General features: G+C 61.1%; 1 protein-coding gene across 1 annotated transcript in view; it reads right to left on the reverse strand.

Annotated features, from left to right (window-relative positions):
• Window positions 1-2,556: 2,556 nt before the first annotated feature.
• INPP5A (inositol polyphosphate-5-phosphatase A) overlaps window positions 2,557-22,096 on the reverse strand; it is a 128,175-nt gene continuing 108,635 nt past the window's right edge. The window contains exons 9-16 of the mRNA XM_004701223.2: window positions 20,115-20,199; window positions 11,640-11,735; window positions 10,965-11,039; window positions 8,601-8,674; window positions 4,433-4,544; window positions 3,450-3,518; window positions 2,734-2,820; window positions 2,557-2,648 (exon numbers count right to left, since the gene is read on the reverse strand). Coding sequence (XP_004701280.1) covers window positions 2,740-2,820; window positions 3,450-3,518; window positions 4,433-4,544; window positions 8,601-8,674; window positions 10,965-11,039; window positions 11,640-11,735; window positions 20,115-20,199 — 592 coding nt within the window. The 3' untranslated portion in view covers window positions 2,557-2,648; window positions 2,734-2,739. The remainder of the gene's footprint in view (window positions 2,649-2,733; window positions 2,821-3,449; window positions 3,519-4,432; window positions 4,545-8,600; window positions 8,675-10,964; window positions 11,040-11,639; window positions 11,736-20,114; window positions 20,200-22,096) is intronic.

The following is a 22,096-nucleotide window of genomic DNA, read 5'->3' on the forward strand; positions in this document are numbered from 1 at the left end:
GCGTGGGCGGCCACCGAGCCGCAGCAGCCCCTGGAGCCCCAGGTGGAGGTCTCGCGCGGGAACGCGGGTCAGAGCCGCGCCCACCCGCGAGGCCCGGCGCGGGGATGCAACCCGGGCGGCTTGTGCCGGAAGGGCCGGCCTCGCGTCCCGCGAAGCCTCGAACGCCCGCCGCTCCCAGGAGTGAAGCAGCCGCTGCGGGATGGAGCCGGGCCATTGCCCAGTTTCGAGAAGCCGTCGGCGTGGCCGCGGGAGGAGCAGAGCCGGGCGAGGGGCCTGCGCCGGCCTGGGCTGGTCCTGCGCGCCCTCCAGGTAGGAGCGTCCTGGTGCAAGTCAGGCCTCCCCGCTGCTGCTGCCCAGCCGCCCGCTGGGGGCCCGTTATGACTTGGGGCTCCCGAGGGGGCTGAACGCAGCTCTGGGGCTCCGTGAGACGAGACCACGGTTCAAACTCGCCGGGGCTCTGCAGCAAATCCCGTGGGACCGTTGACCTCCCCCAAAGAAGTGGCTGACCGGGGTGGGTTTGGGTTGGGGGAAAGAACACCCCTGGACCCTGGCAGGCTGTCAGGTCTGGGGCTGCCATGGTCAGGGAGGGAGCACTGGACTCACAGGGGTCATCAGGCTTGGAGACAATGGGATCCCATCCCCTCCCCTCCCGCTTTCATTTTCTCAATGGCGGAATTAGGACTTAACTGCAGCCAGAGGGATTTTAAGGACCTTCACTGGGCTGGCTTCAGTGTGCGATTTCCCTCCGGGTGGGTCTGGGGCTAGTGGGTGGAACTAGCTGACGATGGGTGGTCGGGCAGGGTCCTTGGGTAACCACTCTGGTTAATGCTTGGCCTAGTGAGCTGGTCAGGGTGCCCCACTGCGGCATAGACCAGATGAACTAAACTCATCACAACTCCATCTATTAAGATCTGGGCTGACAAAGACTCCTCAGCTCCATTCTCCAAAACAAAGGACCCCCCAGTTCTGGGACTAGGGTGGGGCCACATCTTCATTTGCATGCCCATGGGGTGCCTCAGTGGGGCCCGAGTCTGAGAGGCTCTTTGAAAATGCTGGGTGGTGGTGGTGGTGGTGGTGTTTAATTGCCCTTTGGTTGGGGTTCGCTTTCTGCCCTGAGAAGCTTGGCTGGTTCAGGCAATGGGCTTCTCTGCCCCCGCCACCCCTCACCCCCAGCAGCTGGTCATTTTGGAGCAAACAGTTCTGGGCTCAGGCTCAGACACTGGGATGTTGTTTGAGTTCCGCAGAAGCGGTGTATTAGGGAATCCCAAGAAAAGTGCCCGGTAAACTCGGAGTGTAATCACTGGAGAGACCACCCCACCCCCAAACCCCCGGGAGGATTGATTGATTTTCTTCTCTTTTTAACTCTGCTTAAGTAACCCACCCACCCATGACCATTTCAAAGAGCAGGGCCCAGGTCCCTGGACCCGCAAGGGCAGGCGGTGGGCGGTGGGTTGGTCAAGAGAAGCAGCACGCAGTATGTTCACCAGGATCGTTTTATTGCTTAGGGGCTGGACCATATGTGCCACAGGCCGGCATGGACCCCACGCCGAGCCCACGCACAGGTGGGCGGTGGAGGCCCCCCGCACACAGCGAGCAGTGACCACAGCCTTTGCCCAGCCAGACCGACTCATCTAGAACACGCTCGGCAAGCGGACGCCCGCCCACTCGGTGTCAGGGCCTAATACCACCTGGAGCTGGGGACTCTGTAGTGTTTTCAATGAAGCCAATAAAGCCCACACTGTGTTTCGCTGACACGCGCCGACCTCCGACGCTGGCAATGGGTCGCACTGGGGCAGGCGTCTCAGGGACGGGTCTATGTACAGCCCATGCTAAAAGCGGCTCTACTGTGAGTGCATGGGGCTCGGCTACTGCAGCCGGGCCTTACATTTCATGGGGGTTCTTGGCACCAGGGAAACAGTAACACGAGACAATAGTTTACAAAGTTCTTAAAAGGACACCCAAGCCCAGCCGTTGAAGCCATGTTCGTTCCTAATTTCACAGAGGGCTGGGGGTGGGGGCTTCTGGGCTGCCGCTGTGGACGAGGGCTAGGGGGTCAGAGGGCAGGCTTTGCAGGTGTGTGTGCTGCAGACCGTCCCCCACTCCCCGGCCCGGGCTCAACCTGCTGGTGGACGTTGGCAAGCACTCAGGCTGCAGAGAACTTAGCATAGGTTTTGGTAAGATTTATAAATTATTTTAAAAAGTACATATTTATAGACACATTGACATATAAAATGAAAGCAGCTGCGTGTGAGTCAGAGACCATGTCCCCCGGCAGTAGAGTGAGTGGCACGGCCGCCCGGCCCCGGGCTCCCCGAGGACAGTGATCACAGAGTGAGAGCCCGCAGTGAACTAAGACGCAGGCGCGCCTCGCTGTCTATTAGAGTTTTGGCAACAGGACTGTGAGTTATTTAAAAAACCCAAGGTTTCTACTTAATGTCACATGAACAGACAAGACAGTGAGGTATGTGAGGCTTTCCCGGATCGTCCCGGAGCTGAAGCGAAGTGTGGGGCCGGCGTCTAGCAGGCACACTCGGCAGGTCAATGGCGCAGCTTAAGAGCCGTGTTCAGGGTGCTGCTCCGTCTGTCTCCTGCTCACTACAGGGTGGTCTCTGGCAGGGGCTTCTCGGTGCTGCGCTGGCATCGCCTCCCTGCGTGGAATCAGGGCGTGTGTGAGGTGGTAGACACAGGGGGCCAAGCTCAGAAAGGAGGCCAGAGGGAAGGAGGCATATTTACCACACGTCACTGCACGACACAACACTTGTGCACGGGCGCATGAGGTTTACCTGCCCCGGGCGCAATCCGGAAGGCCAGGAACACGGGCTGCAGCCGGAGGGAGAGAACGTGAGCATGGGCGCTCTCCCATGCACCCACCTGCTCAGATCCTCACCCACACACCCGCCGCATGCAGATGGGGACCCTCAGCCCCCTGCCTTCGCCAGCCCAGGACCGTCACCCCCACCCACTCGCAGCCACATGCGCTCGGGAACCCTTACCTTCCCATAGTGACACCCTGTGACATGGGACAGGGACTGAGACTAGGGAGTGGCACCTTGGAAGGAAGGACTGGGAGTGTCGCCTGTTTCTATACAGAACTCACGCAGCCCTGGGGCTGGGCGAGGGCTGGCCGGCACATGGTCACACCACAAAGTTGCTTCCATAGCGTGGACCACCAGCGGCCCCTCAAAGGCCAGCAGGAGGTCTTAGGAGCAAACTTGAGAGTGGGCCCCGACTGTTTGCAGCCAATACACACCTTTCATGGCAGTCCCGGCCTGTGTTCTGAGGGGAAGGTCCACTCACCTTGAGTCTCATTCAAAGCAAAGCCCAGCGTGGGGCCGCTCTGCCTACCCAGACGGAGACGGGAGCAGCTGCCCACCCTGGGGCCCCTAAAGTCCACCCTTCCACCTCCTACTGTCCCCCACACCATGCGGCTGGCTGGTTGCTGACGTCACCTTGTGGTCCCCCATGCAGATGCTGGGCCCGATATGGTCGTAGGTGACCACCTTCTCCTCGCTCTCCGACTGGGAAAAGGAAACAAAGGGTGGGTGCTTGGAGGGCCCTGGTCTGAGGTTCTTGGGGTTTCTGGGGCATGAGGGGCGGCAGGGCAGGGCTCTGGGACAGTCCTCTCTGCAGTCCCTGGGAACACTGAATGGAGCCTCCTGCATCCGGGACAGCACATGCTCACGGCTGCTCCGCAGTGTCTGCATGTCTGTTAGCCCCTACATTTTCAGAGAGGCATGGGGCGCTGCTGCAACCAGTCTCCTCTGGGTCAGCCAGCCGGCCCGTGTGACAACTGCCACCCGGTGGGACGTTAAGGGCCCCATGGAGCTAGCAGGGCTGCTGTGTGCGGCAGATTCATCACACGCCGCACGGTAATTTACAAAGGCAGCGTAAAATTGCCGTCTGCAGCTGTGCGGCACTGAGACCGAGAAACAAATGACGGGCGGTGGCAGCCCGCACCTCGCTGAGCACTGCTTACACGCCTGCCGCTGGCTCCGCCCCGCGGGCCCCCTCTGGTGCGGGCAGCACATGGGGCATGACGGCGGGTGACCGAGCGTGGCGTGATGGATGAGGCTCAAGGCTGCCTACAGCAGTGTCCCCACAATCTGCCCCCAGAGGGCCCGTCTCTGCGGGCACTAGAAGCTGATGGGCTCACACTGGGTGGCAGCTGAGCTCCCAGGGTGCCGGCTGGCCTGCGGGAACTGGCCTTGCCCACTCGCCTAGACCCTCGCTCCCTGGGCAGTTTCCCAGACCCCTGGGGGTGTGCATCTCAAGCCCACTCGTGATCTCCTCCACCCCTGACCCTCCACCTGCCAGGGCCACTCTGCAGGCAGAGCGTCACAGGTCAAGCTGGGGTGTGACTCCTGGGTGGCCAGCCCTTCCTCTGGCCTGAGGGCTCAGCCCTGGGGGCGGCTCGGCCCTTCCCCTCACTTACCCTCAGAAGCAGCTCCTTGGCAGCTGGGGACATGAGGATGCGGTCACACCAGGCAGGACAGCGGGTGTTCATGTACTGCCTGCCCTGGCTGGAGTCCTCGCTGTAGGGGTAGCTGGGAGACACAGGATGCCGGGCTCAACACAGACACACCCCAGCATCCGGCTGACAGGTTTCTAAGGGGCCTGGGCTCCAGCACTGTTCAGATAAAGTGCTCCTTAAAGGGACAGTGTTCCTATTGTACGTCCACAGCTGCCTGCATTCCAGGACAGTGGGGACGGGCACGGCGAGTACGCAGGCAGCCACTGCGCCCAACTCCTGCTTAGCCATTGGGGGAGGGGAGACAGGATGCACGTCGGGCATGCCCTGTGCCCAGGCTGTGTCCACCCCACCTCAGTGCAGCAGCACCTTCCAAGGCTGACAGTGGGCGGGGGGAGGGGAGGGGAAGCTCTTGATGGTGAGTGTGCCTCCCTGGCACCTGGGCAGACACTGAGGGAGGGACCCCATTTGTGGGAAAACAAGAGATAGAGCACAGGGGGCTGGAGGCAGCTGGGATTAGGGTTGGAGACAAACTGGACCCCAACCCAGTGGGGCCCCTGCAGGGCAGGCCCTGAATGGGTACCAGGGTACTGTGTGGTCTGGGGAGTCCCATGGGGGCACGGTGGTTCCAGTTAAGGGACCAGGGTGTGCCAACATGGCTGGCCCTGGCATGCTGTGAGTCCCTGGGGAAGCTGCGGGGGAGGGCCACACACAGGCCACAGTGGGAACAGGGATGGCTGGCATGGCAAGGGCTGCACCGTGTGGCTGACTGTGTGCAGCCTCGGAGCCACTGAGGTTGCGGGCAGACATCTGCTGGTGGATTGAGACGGAGGCTGGTTGGTGGCACGTCAGCAGAGGCGCTATGCCCTGAAGCCAGTGTGGGACCCCTCACCACTGCGCAGCCTCAGGAAGACAGGTGTCTGCACGCATGTGTACATGGACGGGCAAGGAGCCATGCCATGAAGGGGCCAGCATCTACGGAGCCCTGTGGCTGCTGAGAGCAGTGTCCCCTGCCAGGAGCAGAGAGCAGACAGAGATGCTGGTGCCCTGCCCATGGCGCACACAGGCAGAAGGCGGCGCTGCCAGCCACCCCTGAAAGCGACAAGAAGGTGGGCCGGGCACCTGCCACACAGAGTGATTAATGTGGAGACTTATCTGAAAGCAAAGCCAGTCCGGGGCGGGCCCGGGAAGCCAGTTCGGGCGCAGCCGTGCCCCCGAAGGGCCAGGAGATAAAGCTAACAATTACCCACCTGTGCTGGCTTGCACACACTCTACCCTGCCCTCAGCCGTGGTTTCTGGCCAGGTGTCCAAGCGTTGACAGCCCAGGGGCATGACCTGGGCAGGGGCTTGTCTGCTGGCCAGTATTCCACGGGCCCTGCAGACAAACTGGCTAAGGGCAGTCACGTATCCACCAGGGCTCTGCAGGCAGGGTCCCTTGCTAAAGAGGAGTTGATCCCAGTTACTCTAACTGTTGCCCACCGGCTGGAAGCCAGCAGCCCCAGGAATGTCAGCAAGGACAACCGGCCTGTCATAAAAACTGGCAGGGACCATCTAATGTGACAAATGCCAACCTCCAAGGCCTGGTTTCAAGAACAAGTGTTTAAATTCCTGCAAAGCTGAGGAAGTCACACAGAGCATGCAGAAGTACAGGCTGCAGCCGGGCACTGACAGCAGGGCTTGGCGGAGCACTCAGCAGCTCACAGCACTTGGCGCCCTCCCCCCCCCCCCTGCAGACCCCGTCTGAGGGCATCACTGCCCCCTGGGCCCCTGGTGTTGTCCCTGCATGCTCTTCCCAGGCTGAGTGACAGCCTATAGGCTGGTGACCCATTTTCCTGAGCATCTGGATTTGGCCAGGAACCAGGTGCATGTTTTTTCTGGTGTTAATTGTACAATTATATCCGGATAATCGTCACAGATGCAAATTCTGCTGAAGCTTCAAGTTACAGCCCCCAAATGTTTGAAAGGCCTTCTGACCCTTGGTCGTAACACAAGAGGAACCACTGAAGACCCCTTCCTTCGGCCAGGCTTATGTAAAGCAGCACAACCCCGCGTCACAGAAAGAAACCGCTTCGAGCCCTCAGCCGTGGCTGATTCAGAGCGACTCTGCTGCTCACCGGGGCCCCTGAGCCGGTGAATACTTAGGTGAGAAAAGACAGCCTAGCCTTCTCCCAATGCTATAGATAAGAGACTTCAGAAAGCTCATGGAAAAAGGCAATGGCTCCATTTTCCCACCAACGTCTGGAAGCTTCCTGTAGCTTTTTCTTATTCAGAAGCCGAAGGCTGGTCTTCTGTTGTGACTGGCTCAGTAAGCCTTCTCTTTCTGCCACGAAAGTTGATTTCAGGAAGGCTGGTTCCCCTCAGTAGAGTGTCTCTGGGCGAGCACGTGCCTTGGACTCTGACGGGCAGAGAGGACGTGTTCACAGTGCCCAGCCCCCTCAAGCCTGAGCTCTTGGGAAGGGAGGGAGAGCAGCTTCATGGTGCTCCCGGAGTGTGGCCCTGCCTCAGTGCCACTGCTGACGCTATGCGGGGATGGCTGTGCGCCAGGCGATGCCACAGGAGGCTCTTCCTCCCCCCTCCCCCTCAGGATCAGGGTCCTGTCAGTGGACCCAGTAAGCTGGCTACTGCAGTTCTCTGAGTGTGGACGTGTAGGGGCCCTAAGGCAGCCTGCTAGCTGCAATGTGCTTATAGGACCCACGAAGACACCGTCTGCAGGGCTCATGGAGCACCGCCTCTCCTTGAGAGGAGGAGGGGCAGGCGCGCTGTGGTCACGGTGGGACGAGCTGGCCCCTTCCGTAGAGACGGTTTGTGCACTTAATGACCAGATCTAAGTTTTCAAGGAAAAAAATCAGAATTCTGAAAGCTCCTCCCCTTGTAAGCTTGACGTCTCAGTACTTCAGAGTTTCTGACGAGATGGCGGTCTCCTGGTGCGGGGACACCTGAGGGGAGGCTGGGACAGGAGGTCCGAGGTGAGGGCGAGAAGGGACGTGTGCGGGAGATGGAAGGGGGCTGTTGATGGGAGGCTGAGGCCTGGCTTCCGCGGGAGGGTGAGATAAGGCTTGGAGGTGGTGGGGCGTGACGTCTGAGGGGAGGGTGGGACGGTGTGTCTGAGGTGCACTGACATAAAAAATCTGAGGGGAGGGTGTGGAGAGACATCCGAGGTAAAGAGGGCTGGTAATGATGGTGCTACCACCCGTGAGAGCCACCGTTGACTGCACAGGTACTTGGACTCTGCTTTGATCCCACAGCGACCAGCACTTTCAGAGTTAGGCCTCACGTTAGACACTGCATCTAGCCGGGCAGCTGCTGCAGTCGGCTTTGCTGATGACCTGGCCAGCTGGAAGGGGAGTAGACCTGGCAGGTGGTGGGTGGTGCAGGGCAAGACCGCCATCTATAGCAGTGGGTGTTCCGGGTGCGCACCGATGCTCCCCAAGTTTACGCCAGACCCGATGGGATTCGCTCTCCAGCCACTGAGGACAGCTGGTCCCCCGAGGAACGTGAGGGCGGCCGTCTCTGTACACTGAGCGAGCTGCTGGGTGTGCGCCCACCCACAGCACCGAAGCCCCACGGGTAGTCCTAGGCCTCTGGCAACCACCAGTCTGCTCTCTGCTCCCTATGCTGCAGCACCCAGCGCCTGTCGCCGAGGCGGCCTGCCCCTCATGATGCTACCTGCAGCTGCGCAGAGAAGCCACGTCAGAGGCACCGGCTCCCCGCAAGCAGCACCTGCTGAGTCCCCAGGGTCAGGAGCCTGGTCAGGAGCCCCTGACAGTTTCCCTCATGAGCCCATCTGTAATGAAGGCCTCGGGGTTCCTGGCCTGTGCCTGCGCCCACACCAGCCCTGAGGGGGCGGAGATGTCCATGCTGCAGCCCTGGCTCCAGATGCCATGGCCTCTGCTGTCTGTCTCTCCTCGGAGAAGGACGCATCCCAGCACAGCGGCCTGTTCTGAGCCCTGGGAGGGACGGTCTGTGGGGGGAGGGCAGGTGGAGGGCAGCCTGGCTGGGGGGCGGGGGCACGTGTGCGTGCATGGGGCGGCTGCACTGTCTGCACACAGCTGCTCATGTGGTCCAACTCACAGACAGGCAGGGAGGAGAGAGGTGGTGACCTGTCCCCCAGGGCAGGCAGCACGGTCCTCACCTGGGGGGGAACGAGATGTCCAGTTCGTACAGTCTGTCTTTGAAGACGGACAGCTCTTTGTCGAACTCCAGGAGCTAAAGAGTGAAAGACAATGAAGAGACATCACTGTATCTCCAACGAGGGTCCCGAGGCCCAGGGTCGGTGCCGCAGCACTTACCTCCAGCCCCCCCATTCCCCCCCACCCCCCACGTCTCCAGAAAGGTTTCTGGGTTCGGCATCCATGAGTTTGGCTGCTCACAGGCATTCTGTCAGGGGCCGGCCAGGAGGGCCTTGGCTGCGCTGCACCCAGGGGTGGGTTTACGACACAGGCCGGGTTCTCAGCAGGTACTGCCTGAGCCGGCACCTCTCTGGCATCTCCAGGGGGCCACATGGACTCTGAGAGCCTGCAGGACGGGTGGGATGGCGGCACACAGAGCACCCGACTGGAGTGAAGGAGCTCACAGAGTGCCAACCACAGGCCTGGGAGCATCTCTATGTCCACCCTGCAGCTGGCCCAGGAGGTGGCCTCTGAGCGGGCACCCCACACTGGCCCATCTCCTCCTCTCTGCCACCTCATAAATCATCCCCAAGCATGCACTCAGCAGGTGGGTGGCTGTGTTAATTACTGAGACCCAGCCCCGGGGGCCTCTTGCCCACTGGGCCAGACGCCACGCCAACTAGTTATGAGGGCAGCCCGGGGGCCTCAGCAGCGGTCCCTGACTATGTACCCTGCGTGGCCGGGCAGCAGCAGTGCACAGAGTGGAGCAGTGATGGCCTCGTGGAGGAAGGTTTCTGTGGTGTCTACCTCCCATAACCTGCCCCCCATTCTGCCGAAGCCTCACCCAAAACGTAGGAGTACAGGCCCTGAGGCGCTGGCGCCCAGAGCATGGGCCCCGTGCTGGGAGAGGAAGCCTCGCCGAGCATCGCTCTAGGCCAGCAGGGACCCTCCCAGGTGCACAGGTGCCTCCAGCAACTGCAGCAGTGAGGATGGCTCCCAGGGCCTGCAAGGCAGGCAGCACCAACATTGCTTGGGTGCATGTGTGTCCACACATGTGCATGCTTACAGGAGTGAAGACGTGCCCGAGGTTGAGTGTGCATGTAGACACGTGAGTATGCAAATTTGTACACAGGGGGGCATATGAGATTATGCCTTTGTGCCCGTGCTGCCCACATGTATGCATGGGTGTGTTCGTACCACATGAGAGTGTGTGCCTGCGTGCTTAAACATGTGTGCACATGCCTATCTGACAGGGAGGTGCCTGTGAGTGTGCACATGTGTGCGTGCGACCCTCTTTGTGGGGGCTGATGGTCTGAGACTGACTGTCTCCCAGCTTCCGGAATAGCTAAAGCACAGAGCTGCTGGGCAGTGTTAGCGTGGCACAGGCGAGGGGGTAACCGTGCTAGGACTTTCTCAGGAACTGGCCAGTGGAGGGGAAACAACAGTGGGGGCACGGGGAGCAGGAGGCCCCCAGGAGGAAGAGCAGAGTGGGCAGCTGGGGACTGGAGCATCCACCACGTGGCAGGTTGTCCCCAGCCCAGGTCCACTTGAAGGGCCACTCTGAGCCCACACTGCAGGGGCTGACCGCCCTGACCTGCCCTGTGAGAGGGCCTGCTGGTGAGAAACTGAGGGATGAGGTTCTGAAGGAAAATTAAGTTCCGCAAACATGATCAGCGATCCTGCAGGTACCACAGACCCCTTTCTTGGACGCAAGGTAAGAGACACGGCCAGCCGGGGACAATGACAGAGCATTGCAGCTCCTGTGTCCCGCCGATCAATGCGCGCCGGGCTGAGCCGCTGCTAAACACACAGCCAACATCTCCATCCAACAGGCCGAGCGGTGCCTCGCCAGCCCTGCCCTGGGACAGCCTCGGAAATTTAATCTCTCCAAATCCTCACCAGGGCACTCCATCCTGCGCCCTGACAGCCACACTTATAATTAATTATACCATTTCGATGGGGCTATCGACTCGACAAAGCCATACATCATAGAAAAAGCCAATGGGCACGGACACATTCAATCATGTCCCAACCAATGATTACTGCTCTTAAAATACAATAATTATTTCCAGGAGCCAGCTCGAATTAAATTCCTGTCAGGCGGGTACAAGACCGCGGTGATGAAGGAGGCAATGGATTTTGGGGGTGAGCCTCACAGGCATATCTGTCCTGAGGGCGGGGGTCTGAGTCGGGGTCGGCGTGGCCCGTGTGTGGGTGACCACAGTGGCTCCCAGTGTCGACAGCTCTGCTGGGCACACCACCCATGTGGCCAAGCTCCCTACAGCAATGACATGAGGACCAATCAGCTCCGTGGGCTCCTGGAGCATGGGCACCCCGGGGTGGGGTGCTGGGTGCACACCTGGAGGGCGCCTGCTTGCCCCACTCACCGCGGTGCCGTTGTTGTCCTGGAAGATGTCCTGGTTGGAGTAGTCAAATAGCTTCTTCTCCAGCTGCAGCATCACCTGCGGGTCAGAGGGCTCTGTGGAGGGCCCACCGCGACCCTCCTGGCTTGGCTCGCTGCTCCTGAGGCCCCCACACCCTGTTGGGCCCAGCCCCTCACAGAGCTAGCCTGGGCTGCCCCTCCCCACGGCAAGTGACAAAGCACTCAGGCCTGTTACCAAGAGGACCACCTACCCAGGCCTGGGCCATGGGCCAGCACACGTGCACCCAGTACCAGTGGGCTAAAACACACATACCCCTGAGTAAGTCCACATGGTTCATGCGTCCTGCCACGCCCAGCACACACAGGCCCACCCCCCAGCACACGCTACCTCCCCAGCACATGCAGGCCAGCACCTGTGCGCCCCCCTCCAGCACATGCAGGCTAGCATGTGCGCCCCCCCATCACATGTGCAGGCCAGCATGTGCAGTCCCCCCACCCAGAATGTGCAGGCCAGCACACATTTGCCCTGTGTCCCACACCCAGCACACTCAGGCCAGCACATGTGCACTCTGTGCCCCCCACCCCCCAGCACACCCAGGCCAGCATGCGTGCGGCCTCCCACCTGGAACACGCAGGTCAGCACGTGCGCGCCCTATGCCCCACACCCAGCATAGCCTACCTTCCGGTCATTGTCCGATTCACGAAATATCAGCTTCACCACTTCGTTGGTGTCGGCGGCACGGACAGTCTGCACGGTAGCTTTTGTGCAGAGGGTCTGCGGAAACAGACAGGGAGGGTCAGGCAGTGAGGGTGGGGGGCCCACTCGCTAAGTCCCTCTGCAGGAAATGCCCAGAAAAGGCAACTTCCTGGGGACAGAATGCAGCTGGGGTGACAGAGCCGAGCAGGAGGAGGGGCTGACCACAGGGGCTGGGGAGGGTTGTCTGGGGGCAGGACAGCAGACTTACTTATGACCGCAGGTGAATCGCACCTCAATAATACTGGGGGGCAAGGGCAGGTTTGACTGAAAAGGAATCCTAACGACCATCACGGCATAGAGGATTCAAGTAGCCCGTGAATTCTGTCTTGGAGGAAGACGTGCTGCTCCAAGTCCAGGTGGACAGGAGCCGTGGCCTGGGGATCTCTGGACCGCAGAGGGGCCGCCATGGGGCCAGGGCAGGGCTGGCACACAGGCCCAAATCTGGGGACCCCCTGGCCGTGAACCCTCAGACCTCACCATGCAGTCCCTGGGCATAAGGTTACCGTCTCCTGGTGCTGGGTGGGTGGGGGCGAGTAGAGCTGTCAGCCAGGTGTCCCAGGCTGGGGCATTGACATGCAGGGCATGGCCTGCTAATCGGTCAGGCCCCACCATGGCTTCTGCACTCCTGTCAAAAGTCAGCCGGTGGCCTTCATGCTGAGCCAGTGGGATTAGAGTAAATACCCAAACACCAGCTCTATGAGCCCCCCCCCCCCAATCTGGGGCCTGGGTCAGACTCCCATCCAGATGCTAATGGGCTTAAGTGGCTTAACTGGCTTCCCCTGAATGGGGGCCCCTGTGGCTCCAGACACCATTGTCACCTCCAGGGCTCCACTCAGGATATTCAGGGTCTGCCAGCAGAGACCTTAACTCCAGGCACCGCCAGGATAAAGGTCTGAGCAGAGGGCAGAGGCCCACGTGCCACCCACACCCCTCCCCCAGGACCTCCCCCACAGGCTCACTGGGGATCAGGGCCTTCTAGCCCCAAGTCAGGAGTACTCATGCAAAAACGCTGCTGGCCTTTCTGGACTGCCCACACATGGGTGGGACTTTCCTCTTTTGAAAGGAGGAAAAATACCTCAAATGCTGCTGCTAAGAAGCCCCGATACCGATTCTATTACTGTGTCCGTGCCAGGGGTGCCAAAGGCTGGCCTGTGCCCTCTGCTGAGGCTGAGCCCCTTGGCAGTGACTTATCAGCAGGGTTCTAACCTGGCCTTCCAGGGAGTCAGGCTGACAGCCATGGGCACTCAGGCGAGCTGGGGAACCTGGGGGTGAACAGCCTGGGGCGCATGTACTCCTCACCCCTGAACCCCAGCCCAGCAAGAGGGCCTAGTCCATGCAGTCTTCAAAGGACGTGCTTTCAAAGCCAACTGAATTGACTCTGTGATTTCTGACTCAGGGGCAGTCGGAGTAGTGGGGCTAGCCCATTCCCAAGAGAGCAGGGCAGACCCCCACGTGCTCCCTGTCTGGGCCCCACCCCAAGAAGCAGCACCTGTACTCTGGGCCCAACCTGGCTCCTTCCCCTGCTCCTGACACTCACAAAGAGGCTGAAGCCTGGACGGGCCGCCCCATGTCCCCGCACTGTCCTCCCCGACGGCAGCAGGGCCGAGGCTGGCACCAGGCTCAGGTGGTCTGAGCTCACGCCGCTCCACCACCGAGGAAAAGGTGTCACTGTGCCTCTCGGTGGCCGAGGGCCCCTCCCGCCATGGCTCTGGTGAAGAGCGGCCACACCTGGCCCTGCCTTTGGGTTTCCCGAGGCTCTTGACCCCTGCTGGCCGTGAGCACCGCACACTGTGCAGCGCCAGCGTGGTGGCCCACCACCCACTGTTCGGGCTGCTGGGGCTCAGGTCCCAGCCTGGTCCCTTCCTCACCAGCTGCCAAGACTCTACATGCAGAAGACTGGATTTTCCACTTTGAATTCCCTTAAAACCACGTCCCTGTTGAGTTTCCACCCTCAGCCTGGCCCTGCGCCCCAGCCTGCCCTGGCCCTACTCCCCCAGACCTGCATCCCCAGCCTGCCCTAGCCTTGCCCCTGGCTCTATGAGGGAGCTGGGTGTCAGAACATCTGAGGTGGGCTCTCTCTCCTTTAGGAGCCTGCTGGCGCTAGCCTGTGACCTGGGCCTGTGCGTCCTTCCTGGGACAGTTTCACTGATGAGCTTTCCTGAAGGCGACAGACAGCAGGACTGTCCACACTGCCGTCTGTCACCAGTGCGGGTCAGTCCTCACGTCCTCTCTGCAAGCCTCCAGTCTTCCAGGTCTCTGCTTCGATGAGGAAACATCTCAAAGCACTTGTCTGGATACTAACAGTTCCCTCTTACTCTCTCGGTCACTCACACAAATTCTCTCAATCACACACTCGCGGTCATTGCATCCCTCAGATGGACAGTCAGCCCCTCACACTCACTCACACTCTTGCTCATTCACTCTCATCTCATTCACTCTATACTCAACTCCTACTCTATACTCTCCTCTCACACTCACGCTGTACTCTCCTCTCACACTCACCCTGTACCCTCAACTTTCTCGCACTTAACCCTCAGTCACTTAACCACACAGGTGTCTTGCTCTCACCCCTCCCCTAAACCGTCTCTCCATCACCAGGGCTCTGTCTTCACCGAGAAGCAGTGAGGACAGGGCTGAGAACTACGTTGGGGCAGGCAGCAGACAGCGGCTGGCCACCTCACGGCCGGCAGTCTCTGTCGAGGCTCTCCAGAAGCCAAGGAAGCAGCTCTCGGATGGATGGCTACTCGCTCTGGGCCCTCTCTCCGGTCCCTGGCCTCAGCTGCTGCGCTGTGAGGAAGAAGGCCTGCTGGCTCCCTCCCCTCACTTACAGGTCCACCACCTGCCCCTCAGACCCCACTAGGAGGGGTTCTCCATGAAGCGTGCGCCCCTTGATGCAGGGTGAGGGGTCCCGGGGCGGGTGGAAAGGCCTGACCCAGGAGCTACAGTTCAAAGGTCTCGGAGGAAGCTGGCAGATGCACAAGGAGAGGCCTCTCCCTGCTCCAGTACGGGACGGCCTCCTGCTGACAGGCACGTCTGCGTCTCTCTGCAGCAAGAGGTGCAAGCTGTGTGGGGACCTTCCAGGGGCTGCTCTGGTCCCCTCCCCCCGGAGAAACAGAAGAGAGCAGCTGGTCTAATCCCGACCCTGGTCAGCAGGGGGTACCGCGGGCACGTGTCTGGCCCAGAAAACAGGGAGCAGGTCCTCCAGGTGTGCCAAGGCCTGGGAGCTGTGCTGACAGCATCCTCCCTCAGCACCCATTGGGACGGGGCGGGGTGGGGGCAGAAAGTTTCAAACAAAGTAACGGGGAGCACCCCTGCTCACAGGACGGCACCCCGACGTCTCCACAAACCAGCCGCTCCTGCTTCCTCCCCCACTCCCAAGGCCTTGCTCTGTCGGTCACCCGCCGTGCCCCCTGGTGTGCAGCCACCAGTGAGGAACCAGCAGAGCCCGGAGCCTGGCAAGGGGACCGGCAGAGGGTGAATGAATGAACCGCAGGGGCCAGCCTGCCGGCCCCTCCACACAGCACCTGTGCCGTCGGCGAGGCGAAGGGTGCGGGAAAGGCTGGCATGCACAGAGGGTGAGGGTCACGCACACCTGTCCTACCACAGCAGGTCCGCCTGCGCCCTGCGGCCCCTGGGCCTGGCCCCAACTGTGCTGCAGGCCGCTGCCGCTGGGTGGGCTTGCAGTACATTCTAGCAATTTTTCATGCCCATCCCTCTCAACATGACCCTGCTCAGAGCTTTTATCCCAGTGAGGATTTGGGGCAGGAAGCACGTGGCCCTCTGACAGCGTGAAATCAGAGACAAAGGCTGCGGCACAAAGGGCTGAGTGGCCGGCTCCGCCTGAGCCTGCAGTGCAGGGACCGGCAGGGGTGCGGCCACGGTGACTCTCTATCCTAGTGGACACCAGGAGGGACACAAGTGGCCTGGCAAGGCTGGCCCCAGGAGGCCAGTTCTGCCCTTCCTGACCCAGGGGCAATGGGAACTTCTACTTCCAGCAGCATGGTTTACAGGGCCCCTGCCCACAGGGAGAGACACAGATACGCCATGTAGACAGCGTGCTGCCCCAGGAGGCAACATGCCCTCTGCCAACAGGAGAGCCGGCTGACACACGCTGGGAATGGGGGTCGAGGGAGGGAACACGGGGGGAGTGGGGGCCGAGAGGGCAGGGAGCAGACTGCGCCTGGGCTTTCTGTACTCTACCAGGAAGCACCCCCTGAAATCAGCCCCGAGTTCCTCTCGCAGCACCGGCGGCCCCGCCACAGAGGTTTTCTCCGTTGGTGCCAGGCCCTTGAGACTAGCGGCCTCACTCAGCAGACCCCAGAAGACCACTAGGCTGAACCCTGCCACCTGTGGTCCCTACAGTGGAGCATCCTGCTCACCCCCTCCAGGCGGCTCAGCCCCACCAATCCCCGGCAGCACTCGGGTTGCTGAGGGGCTCGGACACAGCTGGCTGTCACTGCAGCGGGTGGAAAACCATGAGCGAGAGACTTGCCTTATGGGACAGGTGGTGGGGCCCCTCAGAGGCAGGCCCCAGTGGGGAGAGCAGGGACCCTGGGGCCGGCTGGTGACATGTCTTCCGGTGGTGACCTCTGTGCGGGTGAAGCTGGCTGGGGCCCAGTCACACTGCCAAGGGCCAGCAGGGCGGCCTGTGCCCCCACTTAATGGGCCCCTAACTGGTGACCGCTCCCTTGGGGCAGCAGGGTCCTGAGGCCAGGCAGGGCTCGGGCAGGACCCTCTGCTGCAGCCCCTGCAGGGGCTGCTCCATCAGGGTGCTCTCCGGACCGTGTCCCGCAGGCCCAGGTGGCACGAGACCGTGTATCTGTCAGCCACGGGCAGCTGGCTCTGGAGGCACCACCGCTGCTCCCAAAAACCCATCCATCTCCGTCACTGCCAGCAGGGCGCACGCAGGTGTGGCGCCAAGAGGCAGGCATGCCAGCGGCACTGCTGTTGCTGTCACCGTGGCGACAGCCCAGCTGCCAGCACCCACACCCGCACAGCCTCTCGACACGCCTGGAGGCTCGCTCGGCGCTCGTGTGCGCAGTCCCTCGAGACCCGCACCTCTGTCCTGCTTGGCGAGCAGCCTGTGCTGAGCGGCAGCGGTCAGCGTGGCTGGACCAGCACCCAGCCCCACCCGGGCCGGGCAACACAGCCCCCCTCTGCAATCTCCACACACAGGCTGGGCAGCACACCCCTCCCACTCCCACGGACGTCTCCACATGTGGGCACGGAAACAAGCCCCACATGGGCTCTCCACACCCAGCAAGTTGACAGTCCCCCCGGTTGACTCCCACACAGAGCCCCCCACAAGCTGGCCAGTCACCCCCTGCAGCTGGCCCTTGGGAGACGAGCAGTTCCTTGATTTACTGCGGCCTCCAGGGCCGGCTCACGGGCATCGCGCGTGGTGGAGCTAATTAACCTCCCATGAATCTCCCACGGCACCCAGGACAGGGAGGAGTGGGTTGGTGCAGGCTGCCCCACTGTGCACAGCAGAAAGTGAGGCGAGGAACTGCCCAGGACAGAAGCCTGTGGGCACAGATGCCGCCGCCGCCGCCAAATCTTCAGGGAGGCCAGGTCCTGCGGAGCTCTCCTGCTCTGGGGCGAATCCATGCAGTGTGCCCCTCAGGCTGTCTGTGCCCGGGTGCTGCACCCTGAGCCTGACAAGATCACACGCTTCCCTGTCTTTCCAAGCACCAGTCAGGGTCACACACCTGCGTCTGTCCAGCACTGATCACCCCACGGCCCGTGGCACTCCACCCCACGTCTGCGCCCACAGAGGTGCTTTCTGGGAGCTTTCCTGCAGTTCCCACAAACATCAGAATGGTTGTGGGGTTGGAAGCCCTTTGAGAGCCTGCTCTCCATGCTACTGGGCAGCTTCCTGTCCCTCGCAGGGGCACTGGAGGCTGGGCAGAGGCCAAGAGGGCCACTTGTCTCCCAGGAAAACTGGTCAATTGGCAAGGACAGACTTCCCTCCCCTGCTGAGTATGCCAACGGTGCCCAGTCCCAACTGAGGTTCCTCCCGTGAGGCACCATGCTGTCGGCAGCAGCACTGGGCACCCTGGGCTGTGGGGTGAGAAGCACCTGCTGCCTTTGGGTCTGGCCCTACACGGCGACCGCCTGCCAATGCCTGCCACTCAGACCAATGCCCAGAGGGGCAATTTTCAGACTGCTCTCCACTAGCACCAATGTGCACACATACACGCCAACACATGCCAGCTCCAACGTACACACATGCCAACACCAGAGTACTCACCCCCCAGGACCACAGAATGCTTCTCACTGGTGACTCCCTGAGTGCACGTGGCCCACACCACATGGCCCCAGAAGCTACCACAGAAAACTAGTGGCTGTGAGAGAGGGCTGAAGTGGGCGGGGTCTTCCTCGAAGGTTACAGAGACATCACCTGGCACCCTCCCTCCCGCCACTCTTGCCCCAGGAACGCTATTGATCCCCGATTCCTCCAACAACACGAACGCAGCTTCCCAGCAAAACGATCAATGAAACTCGAGATTAAGACTCACATAAAAATGCTTATGCTGTGGCAGACCACTAATGTATTGTTCTTCCTCGGGAAGGGGTAGCCACCTGCATAATGTTTACTATTATTTTTATTAGCAATTAAGCAGCTCGTTGCTCTCTGGTTGCCGGCATCCAGGGAGCACAGACAGCCTGGCTCGACCCGGCAGAAGCTTCTGGCAGGCACAGCTGAACCCTGGTGTCACAGGTCCCTGGCGCTGACAGCAGGTGTGGGAGGAGCCTGGTCCAGAGGGCAGCAGGGGCTGGAAACGGGGAAGTGGGCAGACCCTACATGGTCAGCAGGCAGTGCTGCCTCAGTGGGCACCTGAGAAGCTAGGGGAAGAGTAGCAAACGCCAGTTTCTACCAGCTTGGGGCCTGAATGGGGCACCCCCCCTGCCTGGAGGACCCCCGAACTCGGGGCCTGTGCGGCCCTCTCTGCTGGAGGACCCCCGAACTCCGGGCCAGCACGGCCCCTCTGCGACCCTCCTTGGAGATGTGCTGCATTCACAAAGGGAAGAGTCATGCGATATGGTTGGAAGTCACTTGTGGGAAAGATGTCACCATGTGGTCACTCAAGGACATGCTGGGTCTCTGGTCTCAGGTGACTACCTGCCACTCCAGGGTGCACCAGAAACAGCACTAATGTCCAGATCTAGTAGGACAGGGCTAGAAGGACAATGAGAGGCTAGCTTCCAGGAGGGACGCCTGGCTGGGCAGCCCTGAGCAGCGTCAGGTGTAAAGGCAGCTAAATGCTGACAGGTGGCTGCACCAGGTTCCAATCCTAATGAGCAGCCCAAGAAGAGAGGAGCCAGCTGACCAGTGGCCGTCTCTGGCCCCATGGACAGTCTGAAGTCCCCACTCCTTCCATGAAGCTGACCAGTTGCTGTCTCGGGTCCCAAAGGATGGTCTTAGTGGCCCCTCTATTGGTGGGGCTGGCCAGTGGCCATCTCAGGCCCCAGGGGATGGTCTGAGTGCTCCCTCCTTCGGGAGACCCGTTGGCTGAAACACAGTCAGCCAGAGAGACATGGGGGCCTGGCGGCCTCCATCCTGGGAACGGCTTCCAAGGTCAAGGGAAACACTCGGGCAGTCCCGATGAGCTACACACATGGGACAGGGTCACTGTCAAGGCCCCGGGCTCTCATTTCTCTCACAGCCACTGTCACCTCGAGTGGCCCTAGTGTGAGCCAGACACTGTGCCTACCTTTGGTATATCAGCAGGCTCCCTGATGCTGGGGCTAGGCCTGCTAGCGGGGCGTGTCCTGTGTGCCCCAGGTCCCTTACAGGGCTGGAGGGAGGGTGTCCTGGTCCCCTGAGCCCTGTGCATCTCTGCACCCTGAGGTGTACAGCCAGCATCTCGAGGCCTAACGAGGGCTGGGTGTTACCATAACAGTATCTCTGGAATAGCCCAGTCCCCCAGAGGACGCCCCTGGTCCTGAGCCGTGGCTTTCCTGTCATCTCCTGGGGACTCATTCTGACTGCCACGCTCCCTGCCATAGCCCCTCCTCCAGGCCCCCCACTCCAAGTTGCTCCTTCCCTGTTATCACCCCATCCCCCACCGCCACCGAGGACCCTCTCCCAGTGGCCCCCAGCCTTGAAAGCCCTCCCCCACCCCCACCCTGAGTCAGCAGCGTTCCTGTGTCCTGCAGTTGGCAACAGAGCCCACGACACCAGATTCCAGGCTCAGGGCGCTAGCGAGCGGCTGTGTAACTGAGGCGATGTCAGCTGGCTCCCAGCCCCACCATGGCATCCCCCGCCATGGCGTCCCCCAGGCGGGAAAGCCCGTGCCCTTACTAGGAGTTTCTGCTGTAAAAACACGCTGAGGAAACTGCCCCAGAGGCCAATGCCCCTCCCACCGTCGTCCACGAGCCCAGGGGCCGACCCACCTCCACCACAGACTTGGAATCCAGGCGGAAGTTGAAATCACCAAAGACGAAGTACGCCACTTTCTCGAACCGCTGGTCGCAGATCCTGGCGGAGAAGCAGATGGGTTAGTAGGCACGCCTGCCCTGCCAAGCTGGGGGAGGGAACGGGACAACACCAAACACACGCCCCACTCCCCCACTGATGACCGCTGGGTCCTTGCTGTGTTCCAGCAACCGGGCCGCGCCCAGCCCACAGGTCAGCTCTGATGCACGGGGGCCCTCACCCAATGGAACCGGGCCCTTGCCAGTCCTGCATCGCCCCCAGGGACTCTGCCCCACGTTCTGGGGTGTAGATCACTAGGCCTTTATTTCCCGTGTGCAGCAACACAAACGTCCAATCAGTGGACGGACAGGTGGAACCCTGGGGGGAGGCACACCAGGGGCGGGTCCAACCCTGACAGCCTGCTACAACCACGGGGAGAAGGGCCACAGAAAGGCCTGCCTGCTCAGGGGAGGGCTCTTTCTGGATCCAAGAACAGACGTGGCAGGGAGCTGCCCAAGGTGCCCACAGTCCCCTGGTCTCTGGCTGCCCCAGCCAGGGATATGCGTTCAGTCTGAATGGCAGGTCATTCTCACTTGTATGTTCCACAGTGACAACCTCACGGCAACCAGGCCTTCCTAGCCAGATGTTGCCTGGCCTCTCGACCATCTCCCTTCCCAGTGACCACTCGGCCCAGGGCCCCTGGGTGCGAGGCCAGCAGGGTCTTCAGCTGTGCAGTCTAGGGATAGTGCTTTAGCAGACCCACTCTGCGGATGCTAGATGCCACCACACAGTCACTCGTACGCCTGCCTCCACGGAGGCTCCTCGGAGCAGGTGGTGGAGACGCCGCAGACCTTGCCCGCCCCCACTGCAGCCCAGCCCACAGCATGTGCCCTGGTGGGCATCAGGGACCTACCAAGCGAGGTGACGCATGGAAGGCCTGGCCTTGGTGGTTTTTCACACAGGTAGCCCAGTTCTCCCTGCTGTGCAGAGTGAGCTCCACGCTGGGCAGGACAGGAAGGAACTCCTGAGGCCCATGCCCGGCACTGGATGCCCTCAGAACAAGGCTGAGGTGTGACCCTGGCCATCAGGAAGTGGCCCTGAGGCCTGAGCCCGCTGCGCACGACCACGGGGGCGCTCTGCTGTGAGTCAGGTCTGCCCTCAGCCTGAGTCCAGGAGCTTCTTGGAGGCCCATCAGCCACAAGCACGAGCCACTCTGGACCAGAGGCCAGCACGTTCACTTCACTTCCTTCCCATCCAGACGAGCCCTGGCCTTGCTCCTCTCTCCGTGGCTTGAGCCGGGTGGAATCCCATTGGGAAGGGGGCTTCCCTGCACATTTTACCTGTCTGCCCCTACCCCACCCGCGTAGGCCTTTGTGAGAACTGGCATTCCCACTGCCCCATGGGCACCGTGCCTCCCATCGTGGAGGGCCTCGCTACACCTTTTAAAAATGAACCATCTCAGCCAATTCCATATTCCGCTTACGTATCACACATCCTGCCAAAGTCCATTTATAACCAAAATTCCTTTATAACCAGAATCATTTTCCCTGTGTGTTAATTTGGGGCAACAGAGGCACACTTTGAAAGTTACTGACAGCACAGGTGAGTGGTAACTTCACCTTCTTAGACTGTCTCTGTGGAGGTAAGTGCCACAGCGGGGCCAGAGCCTGGGGCAGCACAGTGGAGTCCTGTGTATGCCCCCAGCAGGCTCCCCACCCTACGGGGCCTCCTAACCCCAGGGGAAGCTCAACGTGCAGAAGGGATCCAGGAGGGCCAGCCGGGGCCACCACCACTGCTCACAGCCTCTGGAGGGGCTGCCACGGCCTGTGAATGGCTTTGCTTCTGTAAGAAAGCTCTAGCAGACCTGCGGGGGGTGGTGGGGGGTGGTGGTGGTCTGGGCAGGGGCAGTTGGTCAGGACCCTCTCTTGAGAGCTGAACTAGGCGGGTCCCACAGACACTA

Source organism: Echinops telfairi, unplaced genomic scaffold (assembly GCF_000313985.2).
Source record: "Echinops telfairi isolate 266 unplaced genomic scaffold, ASM31398v2 ScPeMD7_70;HRSCAF=299, whole genome shotgun sequence".
Lineage (NCBI taxonomy): Eukaryota > Metazoa > Chordata > Mammalia > Afrosoricida > Tenrecidae > Echinops > Echinops telfairi.